At 42.5% G+C, this 19,479-nt stretch overlaps 1 protein-coding gene across 2 annotated transcripts in view; it reads left to right on the top strand.

Annotated features, from left to right (window-relative positions):
* osbpl6 (oxysterol binding protein-like 6) overlaps window positions 1-18,915 on the top strand; it is a 64,066-nt gene extending 45,151 nt beyond the window's left edge. For both annotated transcript variants that reach the window (XM_061234270.1, XM_061234269.1), the window contains 12 exons: window positions 679-786; window positions 2,554-2,691; window positions 4,202-4,289; window positions 5,472-5,725; window positions 8,577-8,714; window positions 10,216-10,279; window positions 10,583-10,661; window positions 11,368-11,512; window positions 12,119-12,263; window positions 12,585-12,711; window positions 13,482-13,604; window positions 14,573-18,915. In XM_061234270.1, coding sequence (XP_061090254.1) covers window positions 679-786; window positions 2,554-2,691; window positions 4,202-4,289; window positions 5,472-5,725; window positions 8,577-8,714; window positions 10,216-10,279; window positions 10,583-10,661; window positions 11,368-11,512; window positions 12,119-12,263; window positions 12,585-12,711; window positions 13,482-13,604; window positions 14,573-14,681 — 1,518 coding nt within the window. In that variant the 3' untranslated portion in view covers window positions 14,682-18,915. The remainder of the gene's footprint in view (window positions 1-678; window positions 787-2,553; window positions 2,692-4,201; window positions 4,290-5,471; window positions 5,726-8,576; window positions 8,715-10,215; window positions 10,280-10,582; window positions 10,662-11,367; window positions 11,513-12,118; window positions 12,264-12,584; window positions 12,712-13,481; window positions 13,605-14,572) is intronic.
* Window positions 18,916-19,479: the final 564 nt, after the last annotated feature.

Genomic DNA, 19,479 nt, shown 5'->3' with positions numbered 1-19,479 from the left:
CTGATGAAGGGACTGTCTTCGCATTTGACTTACAGGTAAAGGGAGGCTGGAAAACCAGCAGTTCTTTGCCCTCGAGTACCATGGGTTGCTGAACCCTGCTGTATGGGAAAAGCAGTATTTCCATAATGAATCTGCTTTGTGTACTGATCAGTAGGAGAGTGGAGTTTATGGGTCACTTAATCAAAGCTGTCAATTGGCTGTCATATTTTTATGGTTCATAGGCCCATGATTTGCACTGATGCTGAGTGTGTTTGTACGTGTGTACATGTATATGTCCGTGTATAGTATGTACGTGTCTGTACGTGTGCTTGCCTGTGTACAGCAAAAAACTGTATCAGACAGTCCTTCAAAGCTCCTTTGGAAGATTTCTCTTTTTTTGGGGTCGGCGGGCAGCCTGTAGCATAGTGGCGAAGATTGGGACCCAGAGGGTTGGTAGTTCAAGCCCCAGTGTAGCCATGATGAGATCTACACAGCTGTTGGGCCCTTGGTAATAAGCTGTCTGTTGATTTTTTTTTTTTTTATATCCTTGAAAAAGAGATCTTGATCTCAATGAGACCACCTGTTTAAATAAAGGAATAATAATAATGAATAATAGGAGCAGCCCACTGCTCCTAAGTAACTAGGATGGGTCAAATGCAGAGGAAGGGTTCAATAAATATCTTCTTCTTCCCTTTTCAGGCGCTGACCCAGAACGCGGAGCTTCGAACCCGTCTTAACCGCATCCACTCCGAGTCGGTCCTGTCCGAGCAGGTGGTCAGCGTGAACATAATCCCCAGCCCCGACGAGGTACCTAATCAATTACGGCTGCCCCATTCGCTCCTCTCCGTCAGTAAGCTGGGAGGCGTGGGCGAAGGTGCTGGACGAGGCACAGCCTAACTCAGCGCTGTAGCAGCGCAACAGGGGGGCGGAGGAGTTTAAAGGCGCTGAGCTTTGTGCACAGGGGCGAACGGTCTATGGAGTAAGCCGTCTGTGGGTGAGTGTTGAACGATCGGCTTTGTGAGCCTCATCCATCATGCATCTGCTGATTAGTAAGAATAACGACGCCGGCTCTTTAATCGGGAGCGGGTCAGCTTGAGAGCACTTACCGTCTGGTATTAGCACGCGGGAATCTTCCCTGTTTTGCATTATATTCCCACGGTAGGCCACACTGTCTAGCAGCTCTAATAATAGCGCTATTAATGTGTTGTTAGCCTTTTCTGTTTCACTCCCACGGCATATATCGACTGGTATGGGATGTATGGATTTCTTGAAATATTTTTGCATTACTTATTGCGTCTCATGTTTTATGGGTGCAATTTGTTATCCTACTATTGATTTTGATCTTGACGGATTTATGCGATAAAAGTGCTGTTATAGTTTGACCCGTGACCTTTAATGATGCATGTTGGCTCAACCATTGAGATAAATGGAGGAGGGAATGGGGTGGCCATTAAAGTGCAGTATCTCAACATGTAAGAAATTGCGATACACATGCATCAATGGGCCTGATCTGTTTTTCACATTGACGGTGGTAGAACTCCACTTTGTGTAGCTTTTTTCGTTATGTCAGAGGCCGAAGACACGGCATTCAGCATGCGCTTGTTTGCATCGAGCTGAGGTGTTTAAAGACAAGCTGAACTTAAAATTCACTATCTCCTCAATTTAGTAAATTCTTCATACCTATACGAACACGTCTGTATCAGTACAGTAGCTTCAGAAAGTATTCAGACCCCTTCACTTTTTGCACACATTGCGTTGTAAATTTTAAATGGATAAAATTGTACATCAATCTACACTCGATAACCCATAATAAAAAAGTGAAAACATGTTTTTAGAATATTAACAAAAATATTTTTTAAATGAAACACTGAAATATCATTTACGTAATCAGACCCTCATGCAGAAGCCCCTTCGGCAGCAATTACAGCTTTGGGTCTTCTTGAGTAAGTCTACAAGCTTTGCACACCTGGATTTGGGCAGTTTATCACGTTCTTCCTGGAAGATCCTCTCAAGCTCCATCAGATTGGATGGGAAGCGTCTGTGAACTGGAGGTCTCTCCACAGATGTTCTACGGGATTTAAGTCTGGGCTTTGGCTGGGCCACTCAAGGACTTCTGTTTCAACTTGTCTTTAAGGATGACTTTCTCCTTATTTCAGCACTTCAGTGAGAAGCTATGAAAGGCCTTATGTACCGAGAGCAGGCTGATATAAGGAGGTACAGCAGTGGCAGGCAGCCTACAGCCCAGAGAAATTCCAAATATTTCTTGAGACGGAGAAATAGAGAAGGATCACGGTACAGACAGTGCTACACCAGGGAATCCAACCCCCAGCCACAGAGAGATTTTGCTTTATGTTGACCTGAAATTTTTCTAATTTGTATTACATATTCTGTAGTAGTATTACACAGTGCTCCTTCAAGTAAATGCGGTCTTGTAGTAATTTGGAGAAATTAGGCCACTCTACAGGACTCTGACGCTGATGTAGAAACGAGTCCCTCTCTCCTGGGCGTGGAGGTAGCAGTACCGACACGAAAGCCGTCCTGACATTCGCCTGACATTCACATTTTCCCTTTCAGCCTGGCAAACAGATCCACGTGGGCATCCCCCTGTCGCAGCAGGCCTCCAATGAGAGCAGGCTGTCCATGTCCGAGTCGGTGTCCGAGTTCTTTGACGCCCAGGAGGTGCTCCTGTCAGCCAGCTCGTCGGAGAACGAGGTGAGGAGAGGGAAGTGGGTGACGTGGAAGGAGCAGTGACGTGTGGCTCATTCCAATCCTTATTTTTATCCTTTTTTTTATTTTCCTGGCTCCTTTTCTTACTTCACCTAGAGGCTAGAAAAAGAGGCCAGAAAAAGAAGTGAAGACGGGGGAAATTGAGAAAATGTTAATTGGGCAAATGGAATGTCCTTGCTCCTTCAAATTCAAGTTCAGTTGAAGGCTACTTCAGTTAGAGACGTGGCAGATGGGTAGAGGTGAATCCACAGGTCGATCATTCATATGTCACGCTTTCCGAAAAGTTACTTCCATAAAGGACGCTCATGTTTCCTTGCTCAAAGGCAAGGTTGGGACTTCCAATTCTAGCTGCTAGAAGGAACATCTGGCAGGTTGGAACGTCCTTAAAGATGGTAGAGCTCGATGGATTTCCGGGTCAGGAGCTAAAGTTAAAGAACAAGAGGAGAAAAACAGGTCATTGGAATGAGCCCCTGGTCTCCACTGCCATTTTCCTGTGGGCCCTGTTTGGGCCCTGCTATCTCTTAATGTCAGCCTCTGTGCATGCGCTCCTCCCTCATTGGCTCCCATACCACACGGCAGAGAGGTCACGTGACCAACGCTCTAACCCTGCCATCTCCCTTCTTCCTGTCTGGACTGGATATCGCTCTCTTCCGAGGGAAAAGCAATTAGTCTCTTTCTGGCGGGTAATGAGCGATGACTCGGCCGTCTCTAAGGCATGCGGTTTCTTAGTCATCGTGCTTTTAACAAGAACAGATTACAAGCCTCCTGAAGCAGCTGTAAGCAGGATGTAGCTCCATCTCCTGCTCAGCTACAGCCTGAGATTGAGATGGACTGTTTCATTTTTAAATTGCAGATGGGATCAATGGACACTGGTCCCTCGTTCATCCTGAGAGTCATTGTACTGCTACGATAAATCTCTCACCGTCCAAACTGACATGCTTTCTATGTACAGTTAGATGTGCAAATGGAGGAATTATGTTAATAGTTGAAATGAGATTCATATGGACTAGTGGCTCTGTGAGCACAGCATTTAAGCCATATGAATAATCTGATTAATGATTTTTGATTAATGAAAGAAATAAGAAGAAACTTTACAATCTCACTTTACAGCAACTCACACATTGCTGCAAATATTGTGCTTGTATGTCACAGAACAGTCCAATGGGGAATATGCTTTAAGGACCTCTAAGTATAGACGTGTATATGTAGTCGCCCTCTTTGCCTGTCTCTGTAGTATGCAGGGTGTGATTTTAGGATTGCTATATTTCCGTTTGTAGTTAAAAAGGCTCCCATAATGCATATTTTTCTGTTCACTTTCACTGCGCTTTGTTTTTGCCCTTGCCTGTGCTCATATGCGCTAGCGCGTGTCCCTTATGTGCTCAGCACTGGGGATGAATGGAGACGGGTTTGCTGCACTGTACTGCATCTGCATGCCTGGCGGCGCCTGTCCAGATCAAACTGTACAAATCCCTGTCCCTCTCGCTCCTTTCCTCAGGCATCAGACGATGAGTCATACGTCAGCGATGTGAGTGATAACATTTCCGAGGACAACGCCAGTGTCACGGACAACCTCTCCAGGCAAAGTACGTGTCTCTGCACCGCACCGTCGAGAGAGAATCTAACTGAGTCACTGGCTGTCATTTTGTTCCGTTTCCATCTGAAACCCCTGTCTTTGTATAGCCAGAATCCCATCTGAAACCTTGTCTAGCCCTGCTTGTTCTATTGCTCTCGGTGAGAATGAAGCTGGCAGACCTGCATGTGTGTGCGTGTACATGCACTCATAGAATGGGTCTTTCCGGGTTATCTTTCATTCAGATGCGATGTACTTGTCTGAGTTGGCAGTATCCTGTCTATACACTGTAGTTTTGCCCTTGGCTGCTTTTTCTCTTTTTTCAGTGCTAATTCTGATTAAATATCAACCCCTCCCCCTTCCCATAACATTAGTTTGGCTGACAATCATTACTGTAAGTCATATATGCCATGGTGTTTATAGCAGGACAAATAGGTGGTATAAATTAGAGCTGACCATTATGAGAGTAGACGGCTGTTGCTCACACTGTAGAAAACGATAATGAGTGTTGGCCAAGTGCATGTCCTTTTCTGTAAAGAAGGGATGAATAGTGCTGCCTAAAGCCACATTTATGAGATTATTTACCTATATGAGTGGTGGTTACAAAGACCATAGCTATTTTGGCTGGATGGCGGTGGTTTATATTAAGGTCCCAAAGCATCAAGTATAAGCATACCATTAGAAATGTTTTAGAAAGTTTTAAAGAAAACAAGCTAACAAGGGAATCTTTTTATTCAGGCTAATGCTTGGTGCAAAAACAATTGTCCCAGTGCACAAAAAATATCAAACAAACATTTTGGTCAAAGCACCGTCATCAGTACTACTACTCCAGGTTCTTTAACAGTATTTTTATATTTTTTGTGATGCACCTTCCACTGGGACAAACTTTTCTCTTGAGAGCTGGGCTTCTTTACTTTCTTTACTTTTTCCCAATGGACTTCTCTTAATTGTTAATGGGATGCGAGTTGTCTACCTGATGCTTTGATACTTTTTTACAAAACTTACGCTACTCCATCAACCATTGAAAACATTCTGTAATATAAGGCACAGCACCTGGCCACATTTATTCATTATATTAAGGCCCCAAAATATACTATTAAACATTATTACCATGTATTTTCCAAACATAGATATCATTCACCTCAGCTAAAGGTATGTTACCATTCAGGCTAAAAGGTATGCCCTGTTCTTGCAGTGCCTAACGGTGAGCTAGCTGGGAGTGGCTTTCGGAACGGACGGCGTACGTGCCTCCCCGCCCCATCCCCCAACACCAGCAACATCAACCTGTGGAACATCCTGCGGAACAACATCGGCAAAGACCTTTCCAAGGTGTCCATGCCCGTGGAGCTGAACGAGCCACTCAACACGCTGCAGCACATGTTCGAAGAGCTGGAGTACTCTGAGCTTCTGGACAAGGCTGCAGACACCACCGACCCCTACGAGCGTATGGTATGTCCCTAATACTCATCACCCCTATGAAGGCATTCTGCGTCCCTAATACATATCACTCCTATGAAGACATGGTATCTCCCTTACACACCACCCCTATCAAGGCATTGTGTGTCCTTAATTCACATCACCCCTATGAAAGCATGATAAACCCAACAAAACACCTTCCCTATGTGTCTCCAGTACATGTGACCCCTATGAAGACATGATGAATCCCTGAGAACCTGAGAAGCACCATCCTTATGAAGGCTAATACATATCTCTCCTATGAAGACATAAGTCCTAAAACATATCGCCCTGTTCAACACATAGTACATCCCTAACACACACCACACCTGTAGAAGACATGGTATGTCCCAAATACACACTGCCCCTGTGAGCGCCTGGTATATAACTTACACTCATAACACCCCAGAGAGAATATGGTATGCCACACAGCACCCACTGAGTTCATTCCAATCACATATTATATCCACTGCTTTCCCTGGGTCCTGACATGACCCGGAATCCGATCTAGGTCTGCCATCTTTAAAGACATTCTGATCTGTTAAATGCTCCTCGGAGGCACAGGGAGGCTTCCAGATGGGATTTCACTGAGGGTACGCAAGCGCAGCCTTTGCGGAAATCTTTTTTCGGAACGTGTACATGATTCACCTCCCCACATCTGCCACATCTTGGTGGGAACACCCCTACACAAATTTAAGTACTTTCAGTATACCTTTCCTTTCCATTTATTATAAAGCACTTTAATCCATATTTTAATCCTTTAATCCAATCGTGTCTATTCTTGAAAAAAGTGCCTTAAAACAGTTAAGAGTAAGCATAATATTTCTGAAACACAACCATCATTGTTTAACGTTAACCCCTCTCCTTTCAAAACCATAATATCACCATATGTAGGCTATGCAATAGGGCAAGTTTTGCCTATGTCCTTGCCATTGAATGCATCCAGTAAATGACTCATGAATTGGCTCTACAATCGCAGCATATGTTTTCAACTGCCATGGCTTAAACAATATGGGCTTGTATGGCTGCCAAATGTATTGGCTCACTTATCTTCATTTATGGCAGTGAATCAAACTATTTACAGCTGCATTTTTCATGCTTGTGTATATTTGTTTTATTATTCCTTGCATTGTATTTTCCAAATTTTATCACTGCTTCTTGGTAGTCTTCTCATCAAACTGATCTACAGGTTTCAAGTTATCTACAGTGCCCTCATAATGTTTGGGACAAAGAGCCATTATGTCTCGATTTGCCTCTGATTTTGGTTAAAGTGCACATTCTCAGATTTATATACATTTTGGTTTCACCATGTAGAAATTACAGTGGTGTTAATACATAGGCCCCCCATTTCAGTGTTTACTTGCCTTAATGCAGGTGTTAGAGAGCTCTCGGCACCTAAGGAAGCTCCACAGCTGATTATAGAAGAATTCTCTACTTAAGAAAGACCAATCCCCAGACAACTGTCCAACAGATCAGAAACATTCTTCAGAAGTCAGGTGTGAATTTGTCAAACCACTGGTTAGCCACAAGTTTGCCAAGATGTACTTAAAAGAGCAACCACAGTTCTGGAAAAAAGGTTTTGTGGACAGATGAGACAAAGAGTAACTTATATCAGAGTGATAGCAAGAGCAAGGTATGGAGGAGAGAAGGAACTTCCTAAGGTCCAAAGCATACCACCTCATCTGTGAAACAAGCTGATTGGTTGTTATGGCCTGGGCATGTATGGCTGCCGAAGGTACTGGCTCACTTATCTTCATTGATGATAGAACATAACTGCTGATGGTAGTAGTAAAATTAATTCTGAAGTGTATTGACACATCCTATCTGCTCAAGTGAATGTCTGAAATCTCATTGGCCAGAAGTTCATTCTACAACAAGGCAATGATTCCAAACATTTTTTTCAAAGCAAAAAAATCACTTGAGCATTCTTTCATATGCTGAAGAGAAAACTTAATGGGACTAGCCCACAAAACAAGCATGATGGCTGCAATTCAGGCCTGGCAGAGCGTCACCAGAGAAGACACCAAGCAACTGCTTCAAGCAGCCATTCCATGCAAAGTATATGTACCAAAATACATGACTACATTAATTTACATAACATTGTAGTGTCCCAAAAATGATGGTGCCCTGAAATGGGGGCACTCTGCATGCGGTCAGTTCTACATGGTGAAACCAAAATACAATATGATGGAATTAATTAAGGCAAATAAATAAATGATGGGTCTTTGTCCCAATCATTAGGAGGGCACTGTATGTGGTCACTGTACTTCCCTTTCAGCATACCCGTCCCTTGTTATGGTTATGCACTTTGAGGTATTACAGCGTCTGCCAAATGCCTATAATGTGATGTAATGTAATGCATTCATGCCCGGGCTCTGCTGCTGATACTGGAGAGTACAGACCGATCTCCTCTGGCTGTTTGTTTTCACACCACAGCCCGGCAGGGGTGGCTGGAGAGCAGAGAAAAGCCTAAACCCGTAAATGTGAACCCTCCTGTCCCCGGCAACGGTCCAGATTCGACCTGAGACCGCAGGGCTCAGCCGCAAAACTGCGGCGTTCGCTAAAACCTGTATTCACTGTTCATTGTAGGTTACGTAATTAAATATTTAAGTAATCATTTTTCAAGAAGATGTTTTAATGGCTGTGCGTGCTGAGATCGCAAACGCACCCTGGCTTTTATTATTTTCCAATTGGAAGCCTCCCGCTGAAAATAAGATGCATTCAGGTTGTTGCCAAGTTCAGTGAGAGCATTAAACTAAAAGTTGGCATTATTACATCAATTGTAATTATTTTCTGGCCTAATGTTAACTCTGTGATAACCAGTCAGTAATCTTTGATCCACCAGGTCCTGGTTGCTGCTTTTGTTGTCTCTGGATACTCATCCACATACTACAGAGCAGGAAGTAAACCATTCAATCCATTACTTGGAGAGACCTATGAATGTATCCGGGAAGACAAGGGCCTCTGTTTTTTCTCTGAACAGGTATGTCCTTTCACTTTCTTTTATTCCTAACTTATGTCATGACTACATTAAAAAAAAAATGTCAGCCTCGGACTCATTTTCAGTTGTTTAACCCGTATTTGCAAACCCATATAAGTCACATGTTGGCCAAGCTGTGCTCCTACACCTACATGGTGGTTATATCATCAAGTACTAAGTCTTCTGGATGGTTCTATAGTCATGTGCACTATAATGGTATTTTCATACTGTATGATAATTATAAGAATTATTCAAATGAAATATAATTTGACAGACAGACCCATCGCACCGGTTTCAGAGCAGGTGGAGTTGTGCAGTTCCTCTCTTGTTCCAAAGTGAGTAGCTGTATGTTAAACTGGCACTGGCAGGACTGTTGCACAATACAGAATCCCCCCTTAGGCCTCCGAGCAGCAACAGCAACATTCCCACAATGCCTCTCTCTGGCTTTTGTGCCAGCTGGAATGTTGGCATTCGGTGCTGACTCCTCCCCCCTTTGTGTTGCATCATATTTAGTGGCCCTGCTATTGTGTCCTCTGTACCCTTCACCCTTGCTTTAGCACCAGTGTCCTGTTTCACTGGCAGAAGTCCATGTCTTCAGATGACGACATGGCAGAACGGGTGTGCACTGTGCACCGGTTCTGTCGTTCAGTTGAGAGAATTTCACTGGATATCATTCATCTTAGAAATGCCATTTCCTCTTAATAGAACACAACACAATCTTTTATAACACTATAACAATCAATGTTATACTTTTAACTTTTTGGCTTCTGTTGTCCATGTCTTTTGTTTTTACACATTGCAAGCCGTTCTTCCTGCCATGGAAGGCGTACACAGTTGTTTGTCATTACTTTATTAACTTATATGTGTATGAATTGGTTACCCTCTGTAAGAGAACTTGATGTAGGGGAAGGTAAAAATATGCTAAAAAGACAGCCATTTGATTATTCTGTGGCATAAACCATCCAACAAAAGAGTATGAAACTGTGTTAAAGCCAGTTTATAGTTTGGCAATGATGATAGCCCGACAGATATCGCTACAGTGTAACCAACATTCCATTATTGCTCTACTTTGATATTGAACGCTGTCGCTCATAAAATGTGTAAACGTGTAAACGGATAAGAACATACTGCCGAACGTGGAGTCATTAACGGAATCTTTGCCCGGTTGGTAGCATACAGGCACTGTGTTTATCAAACTAAAGAAACATTTATTTATTTTAAGGTTAAGCTAGTCGATGATTTTAAGGCCAGTTTACTTTTATTTCATTCCGAAGATTGCGACTTGAGATTAAAACATCCTATAATAATATTGTCAGTGATGGGGTCAAAGTTCAGTACAATTTAAATCTCAGCGAAAGGCGCTCAATTATATTCTAAATGTCAAACATCAAACATGATAATCGCCGGTGGCAACAATCAGACATCACCAAACTTATAAAATGGCCGTTACACTCCAGCCACCTCAGAGAAGCAGTCTTACTGTTTGCAACTGTCCTTTTTACAGGTGAGCCATCATCCCCCCATCTCAGCTTGTCACTGTGAATCCAAAAAGTTCACCTTCTGGCAAGGTAAGAGATGCCGTTCACGCCCTCAAGCCTCTAATAGAGTGAATGAGGACGCTATCTACCGGCTTGCTCCTCCAGACAGGAACTTATTGCCATGTCTGTACAAAGCTAATTGATAGAAAATCAATATTTAGGACAGGCAGCCGGGATTTTTTTTTCTTCCGCACGGAGGGGAAAAATAAGCCAGCACTCGCACACAGAAGTGGACTTGACTGCATGTGTGTCCTGAATGCCAGTGTGTCCTGACTGCATGCATGTGTGTCCTAACTGCAGAGTTGACCGGTCCTCTTTTGCTTGGCCTTTCAGATGTCAGATGGAAAAACAAATTCTGGGGGAAGTCCATGGAGATATTGCCTGTGGGGACAGTGAATGTAATGCTCCCGAGGTGAGATGCAAGACACTACCGATTCTCTTTCTTGTGTGTGTGTAGGTGCATCTGAGTATCTGTGGGTGTGTGCGTGTATGTGTGTCCATGTGTGTTTATGTGTGTGTGTCTGTCTGTGTGTGTGTGCCTGCATGTGTGTGTCTCTGTTTAGATGGAGAGAATGAGATGCTTCGATCTGCCTCTTTATCTCTCCTTCCCCTCTTCCTATCTCTCTGTGTGTGGAGGATTTAACAGCTGGGGACAAACTGTTTAGTGACACTCTAATATCCCATAATGCCTTTTGTAGGGCACTGCAGTCATAGATTCGTGTTGTGCTGTGGTCCAGGAAGTGCTCTGATGTGCTCATTTCCCAGCTGTGCTCCTGGGGGGTAGCTGGAGGGAGGGGGGTACTGAGCGCGCTCAAAGAGCTGCCGATCCCACAGGGAATCCATCAGCTCATGACGCCACTGCGGGGAAGAAACCCACGTCGTCACCCACAATGCCCTGCAGCCTAGAGAGATGATGTCATGCCTCATGACTCAGCAGCTGCTTGTGCTAGGCCCGGGGGCGGGGGGAGGAGGAGGGGGGAGTTGCTGCAGTTTACAGAGCGTATTACACACCACAGGCGGGAAAAAACGGTTTTCAGTGGAATTGCAGGACGTGTGGCGGGAGACTGAGCGTTGAAGTCACCGAGGCTCTACGTCACACGGTAGTTATGTGCACCCAGGTTCGGCGATCACTACGAGTGGAACAAAGTCACCACCTGCATACACAACATCCTGAGTGGCCGGCGGTGGATCGAGCACTATGGAGAAATCACCATCAGGAACAACCGGAGCAGCGCGTGCATCTGCAAGCTCACCTTCGTCAAGGCAAGTTTCGGGTCGGAAACAGTCAAACAAAGGAATATTTATTTTATCTTATAGATTACAAGGTCAAGGCGCTGCTTAAAATGTACTTTTTTACTGTATATCAGAGCAATGTTTGAGAAATTTTTCATTAGCCAGCAGTCGAAATTCCGGTAACGCTTTATTTTACATCTTGTTAATTACCTAGTAAATACCCGCTACAAATTCAGTAACTATTTAGATTTATAGGTAACTACTAAGAAATGCGCTGTAAAATGTATGTGCATAGTACTTACATATAACATAAAGTAAGGTATAGTAATGGAACAGGTGTACCTCCTGCCTAGTTTGGTACCTACTGACGTAGTACCACCGAAATCAAAGTAGTTACCTAATAATTACACAAGTAGACATGTCCTTACCCAGTAAATACAAGGTAATTAACGGGATGGAAACTAAAGCATTACCAAAATTCCCGCCTTAATTAGTATATATTTCTGATTTACACAGTAAAACAGTGATGTCTTTATCAGCTGTGTTTGTCCCACCGAACAGTCAGTCCGTGCGAGCGGTTAACACGCCCGGTCTGTCACCGTCAGCTTGTCACTGCTCTGCTCCGTCTCCCTCCAGGGGAACTACTGGAGCTCGAACGTGAACGAGGTCCAGGGCGTGGTCATAGACCAGGAGGGGAAAGTGGTGCACCGCCTGTTCGGCAAGTGGCACGAAGGCCTGTACTGTGGCGTCCCGCCGTCCGCCAAGTGCGTCTGGAGACCAGGTATGGTCAACGTTTCACCAAGCTTTCGGTCGTTTCACAACCCCGTTTCGGGAATGTCCGTTACATGACGTTACATTTTATTCAGCAGACGCTTTTATCCAAAGCAACATAGAGAGAGTGCATATGAAGGTCATTAGAACACACTGCCAGACAGGTCTGATCAGGGAACACCTGCACGTCCTAGCTAGTGCTTTGATCAGTTACAAGTCTTCACAAACAGGGCTTGGCAAATTTTTATATTTTGCGCCTCGTAATGCAGTTGTCCTTTAAGGTCCTTTCCTGTTGGAAAATGTCTGCCTCTCCTGTGCCCTCTCCACCCAGGGTCCATGCCCACTGACTATGAACTGTACTATGGCTTCACCCGCTTTGCCATCGAGCTCAACGAACTGTGCCCGGAGATCAAAGACCTTCTGCCGTCCTCAGACGCCCGCTTCCGGCCTGATCAGAGGTACACTTTGTCCACTGCTGCCACCTTCAGGATGAAAAAAAGTAGTTCCAATCCAAGCTGATGTACAAACAATTATGTACAATGACAGTTGCACAAATGCCCCTTTGCCAGCCACTGTAGAGTAGACAGGCTGCCAGAAACTTGTGTAAGTCTCTAAAATAATCTTCATTGCAAACTGTCTGGCAGGTGAAGATACACTTACAAAAACAATAATATCGAAAAGCTCCAGAACGTGAACAATCCTGCATTTAAGTTGGTAATGGGTACAATAGAAATAGCTGGGGCCTGGTTAAAGGTCCCATGACATGGCTATATTGATTATGAACATGTTGAAATGTTATAAACACTGTGAAAGTATCAAAATGCATGCCAATTAAAACCACACAATGAAGAAAATATGCATTTAAATGAGCCGTTTGGACTTCGGTGAGGTTATGATATCACAACAATCTACTCGTTTACTTCAGCGCAGCCCACCAGAACAAATGCAAGCACTCAGCACAGAAGGTTTTCAGCTTGTTGGAGCTAGCCAGCCAATCAGAACAGAGGTTAATTGATATCAATGAGCCTTAAAGACACAGTCACTAAAGCAGCCTGTTCTTGGTAAAGATCATGAGAGGCCCTGATGAATGGACATGAAAAACTGGATAGAAATTGTTTTTTGTACTTAAAACCACACAAACGCCATCTTATGGAAGTATCAGGACCTAAAATAAAACACTGGAAAGGTGTACAATATGGGTCCTTTAAAGCATGGTGGTTGTGTGCAGGTACTTGGAGGAGGGGATGGTGGAGCAAGCGTCTGCTGAGAAGCAGCGGATCGAGGACCTGCAGAGGACCAGGAGGAAGTGGCAGGAGGAGAACAACATTAGACACCTGCCCCGCTTTTTCAAGTGAGTGACACATACAGGACGCCTGGGTTACACAAGAACAGCCCTCATCTGATCTGCCTGTGCCAGCTGGCTGCTGTTATGGAAAGAGTGCTGAACCCAACGAAACACACACAGCACACCCACCAATACACACAGAACACACACAAACACACTCGTACACAAACGCATTCACACACTACTGAAAGTGATATTGCCAGCTTTCTCAAGACAAATAAGGGACCTACGCCATTAAAACAAGCCCAAACATCTGGGTTGAGTTGAATACCTAAATCAACTGTAAAACTAAAATGCTTGCTAGAGTCCTTGAACAATAGTAGACTAGCTATAAATGTGGAAATACTGGTTGCTTGTTAAATTTCCATCCAAACGAGCAGCCAGATTTCTTAAAACCAGCCAAAAACCTGTGACTTCCCTTTATCACTTTTGAAATAACAAACGCAAAGTCACGCATTAGCAGGCAACTGTGTCTACAGGCAGCCTGCTGTTCCGTTTCGTTCCTTAGATAATGTCCTATAGTTAGAATATTTTGAATATTTGTTGTTCAGCGAGTCGCCAATTGCTGAATATCTTAGTAATGATGCCATTTTCATACAATCACCTCTTGTCAGTGTCATGCCATCAAAATATTTGGAGTGTGGAAATATTACAGGTGATAGGCTACACCATTATATACATAAGTTGTCTTTTCTGCAACCATAAATTCATGGTCATTTTTTGTTTTTACTGCCCATATTGTGTTGCAACATAGCTAATTAATGTGTTCATACAGAATTATATGGTTTTAGCTGTGTTCCAGCCTATTGGGGCATGCTTGTACAGCCAATTACAGGTGTTCTAAAAATAGATTTTTAATCGGCTAATCAATGAAATTTTGCCAGTTAATCGAAACATGGAAATACTGTAAAATGCCCATCCCTAGTATTTACCAGCCTTCTCCTGTTTCTAACATTCTGTCTCTCTCCTCACAGGAAAGTCATCGATGCCAATCAAAGGGAGAGGTGGGTCTCCAACAATAGTTACTGGGAGCTCCGCAAAGCACCCGGGTTCAACAAACTGGAGAGCCCTCAGCTCTGGTAGCATCTGAAGGGCTGCTTCCAACATATAATCTCAGACAAAAAGGCTTTTACCTATGCACAGTTTTTGTTTTGATCGCCCTCATCACTAAGACCATGACCATGACACACACGGATACCTGGGACTACAGAACCAGTGGAGAAGTGAACATCATCAGTGGCAACAATGTCCATCACCGAAACGTTCCCCTGTAGGACTACATGCCCTTCGCCGACTCGCAGAGACACGGTCGTCAGGGCAGCGGTCTGACTCGTAGATCCGTCCTCTTGCCCTATTATCCTCCGAGTATGTCTTTGCCTTTGCTAAAATGTCTTTTAGCAGAAACTGCAGAACATATTCAAACACTTGTGAAGCTGTAGTGGAAAAAACTTGATTTAGACTGCTGTTCGAATCGGGCTGTTAGTTGCTGGTAGCTATTAGTATTACACGCATGTTAAGGCAGCTTTCATTGCCATAAGTTAACACAAATTCATGTGTGTCTCACAAATCAGTGGCATTTGAAAAGAAAATAATGAAAATACGTAATATTTATGTAAAATCTTTTTTTCTCATGATTAGGTTGAGGAATTTACAAAATAGCCTACGCATTTGTCATTGGAGAAATATATCTTAGAAAAGCTTTCGTTTAGCTGAATCCATTTCATAGCCCTATACTCTTTAGGGACAAGCACGTCCTATGTAAATATGATTTTATTCCAAGAATATAAATAGTTGGCATGATCAATGAAACTCTATTTATAATTTAAAGAGACTGGAACCAGTATAGTATACCATTGTATACTGTTAATAGCGTTTTTCAATCTCTCATTCTACTTGAAAGAGCTTTCGCAGCTATGAGTGATCTGGTTATGCACAAAATGAACCCAAACATTTCCACATCATCATCAGCACCCATACCACATACAGTACTACTGCTTCTACCAATACTTACCATTAGAGATAGTCTATATAAGTAAAAATGAAGTAGGCCAACTAGTAAAAGCCAGTCACTTAGAATCTGGACGTAGACATGCTATTGGTCCGTTAGCGACCGTTTCGTTACAGCACAGCCTGCCTGTGCCTTGGTTACTTGGAGTTAACCTCCACCCCTGCTTGTATGAAGAATGAAACCGCTAACTGCTTGTCTATAAATAAGAGACTACGTGTCAAGTGCTCCACTCATGATGTGGACGTATTTCAGCCAGGAATGTTTGGCACCAGCCTGTACTTTAAACTCCAGCGTGTATTTGGAGGCCGCTGATCGGAACTCCCCACGTCAGTTTGACCCTCACTGTACTTAAAGGGCAATGGTGTATTTCTTTCTTCCCTTGGCCAGAAGCCTTGCCGGGGATTCTGCGAGCGACAGGTGACTGTTCCAAATTCCTTGGAAAACCTTTATGATTTCCCGCTTTACTAGGGAGTAAACGGGCACCCTCCGTCGCACTGTGGAGGTTGAGGTGTCCTCCAGTTTCTGGTTTCCACATTTATGACCCTCACTGTAGGGCCAAATGTTTTTCTCACAGCTCAGTGGAGCAAATGTATAGCGGAACGGCACCACCTACAGTTAAACTCGAGGAATGAAAATAATTGGTAGCAATTTTGCATGAGCGGCCCAATAGGAAATGTGACGACAGCACTGTGCGGTTGAAGACGGTGCATTGGCTTATTCATGAATTTTAGGATTTCAAAAGCATTGCAATGCTTTGATTGTGTTTGAAGTATGCATTTTTTTTGTCCGATTTTTAATTGAATGTTATTTTCTAAAGCCAAAGAAGTGCACGTCCGCGTTTTGTTTTTAAGATACCAAATGGAAAGGGAAATTCATTTTAATGTTTAAAAATACATTTTGCTGTATTTGGTTATGATCTAAAGTTTTATTGGTATTTGAAGAAAAAGAAAAAAATACACTGGCCAACACTGCCTTCTTATAAATCCATACTGTAGATTAACGTTTCAGTTGACTAAATGTGCAGCTGAGTGTAATTTACCATTGTATCTGTAAATGGAGGCTTGGTAAGTATACTGAGCCATCTAAGTGGGTTTTATTAAGCTCATCTTATTCTTATTGTTTTGTGTTATCAGTGAATAATGAAAGTAACATTTTACACTGAATTCACAGTTGAGGCTCGGGAGCAACAGAACATAATCCAGCTTTGATTGAGGGGGAGGGGGGGTGATTTTTGTTATTTAAATCCATTTTATGTTGGTTGGTTTGTGGTTGTTATTTGTTTCATCTCAGAAAATGTCCGACCCATTGAGGAAATCATCTTGTATGTCCTTTCTTGCGTACCATCAGTATGTCACAGGAAAGAACGAGTAAGCAGGCTTGACAGCCTTGCATAACCTGCGACAACTTTAGCATCAGTTAAAAGCTTTTCTGTAAAAATGAGCTTTCTCAGCAACAGTTCAACTTGCTGTGCCTTAACACATTGAGCCCTCAGACATTACATAATGTCATTTAGCAGATGCAAGTTATCCGCAATTTACTCAGCAAACCGGGATCCTCTAAGTCAAGCATTTTGGGTACCTGCACTTTAGGAGGAATTATTTTCAACCATTTTACTTTGGCCCTTTATTTTCCTTGGCTGGTAACCTGAAAAGCTGGTGTTCTTCAATTTAGTTTTGCTCTGCAAAAATGTGTAAACAGCCACCTATCCTAAAGTAATGTTCGGTAGCCTAGCATTAGAATATTAGCATTGTGCGTTTGGCTTCTGGAAACAAAAGGCTAACCTTACCTTTGTATTGATGATTGATTTTCACATTCTTTTCCTTCTTTTTGCTAACTATAAAGAAATTAGTTTTCTCAGTAATCTGTTCCAGTCAGCAGCTAGTTCCCTTTCTCATAACAGTATCTCACGGAAGCCTTGACCTTGCATAGAATCACCACATCATGTCCTCAGACATGGCCATCGATCAATTTCCCGATGTACAGGTCAGTTAACGTGGGCCACCCATTTGAATATCTGAGTGCACCTCAATACATTTTGTTGCAATTTGACTTCTATGTTGTCGAATAGTCATCTGAAAATATATAAGCATCGTCTTTGAAATTATTTCCCTATAATCAAACTACTTTAAAAAAAAAAAAAACTTCAAAAAAACACTACCAAATTAGTGATTCAGTTGCCAGTGGGTAGAATTAGTCAAAATGCTTACAAAGATATTTGCCTTTGGCTTCTATTTTTTTTTTTTTTTGATGCATAATTACAGTTGTTTTATTGTGGGCATTTAGAATTCTACCTTGTATTTTGTGCATGCAGTTATGCTACAAGAGAGGAGAAGAATTCACTGGTATTTACAGATATGAGGAATATGCTTGAATGGTGACCAGGACCGAAATTTTCCAAAATACCAGAAATGCATTGTGCTTTTCTTTTTTTTAAACACTTGTACAAACCTGTTGATGCATTGGATTGGTACTTACGTTCTTGTTGTACAACCACTGCTTTCCCATAAACGATTCACAACCACTTATAATCTCTCCAGGTACCGGTAGCTCAGATTCCACAACACTCTGCCCGTGCCCAGCTTTCAGCTGTGCAGTAATGCATCAAAGGCTGAATCTTAACACTCGTTCCAGTCATAACATGTTGAAAGTAGCAACTGTAGACTTGTGTGGTTTTCATGGCAGCTGTAATGCGTTTCAGTATCAAGTCTTCTTTGATGTTCTGATCTTTACAAAGACTAGAGTTTACAATTTTATGGTGGTTTCTCCTCCTGAGAAACATGGTTCTGCAGGCTGTGTGCTACATTGACATTTCTCATCTGTTGTGGCTATAACAGATGCAATAAAAAAAGACTTGAAGATTTGAATAACTTTGTGTGGAAAGCCTACTATAACGTTTTTTGTTTTGAGATGGAGATCTCATCTTTCAAAACATGCATTCCATGTTCCACATTCTCAGAGCAGCAAACTGAATAGAAAACTAAGACTCATAAGTTACCACTGCACATCTCATTGACTGCAGGAACAACATCCCTTACACCCATCAACTGTTACGTCAATAATACTTGCATGTGCAAATGACATAGCCTGCCAATGAATGTTGCAGATGCCTTTCCTTTAGTTTTCCTTTTTCAGATTGACCTGTGCCACTCTATGGGCACAGTGCTGTGCTATCAGCTTAGTTATTTAAATCCATTTTCTAATGGGTTTCTTTTAAAGAAGTGCAATTGTATAATGACATACATATCTTTTCATGAACACTGTACATTGCTGCTATATAGTGCTTGTTCTAATAAAAACAAAAACAAGATATCTGGTGGTCTTCCTTACAGTTTGTCATGTCTAGAAAACGTTGCCATTAAAAGCTAAGGCACGTAATGCAATCTGGTAAGCGATCCTACAGGTCCTTGAAAACCTTGAATGTGGTTTATTTTTAATGTGTGAAAATCAAGGTTGTGGAGGCGTTTTGATTTTTCATTGTTAAAGGTGGCTCATTTTGATGAACTTCTGCATTTCCACTACACGTTTATTAAATATTTGTATTTCCCATTGTCCAACAGTATTTAATTGTAATAGTCCTGCATGACCTTAGGAGACCTGCCAGCCACAATTTGTTATTCCACAGTCCACTAGCTAAAGCCATTGGTCTATGTGAAGTTGCAACATTCTTGTTGACAAAACTCTCCCTTCCTGGATAATATTTCAATGAAGCACCAATTGCATAGTTCAGCACACTGGAACAGTCTTATTTGCTAGATGCTTCGGGTTCTGTTCAATTTTTATCAAAAGGATTAAAAATATATTTATATATGGATCAGAACAGAATGATCCACTCAGCAGCCACACATTAAAGACCCCCTACAGCTAGACAGGTTG

This window comes from Conger conger, chromosome 3 (assembly GCF_963514075.1).
Source record: "Conger conger chromosome 3, fConCon1.1, whole genome shotgun sequence".
Classification (NCBI taxonomy): domain Eukaryota; kingdom Metazoa; phylum Chordata; class Actinopteri; order Anguilliformes; family Congridae; genus Conger; species Conger conger.
Note: the sequence above shows the minus strand (reverse complement) of the source record. Positions and strands in the feature narration are given on the sequence as shown.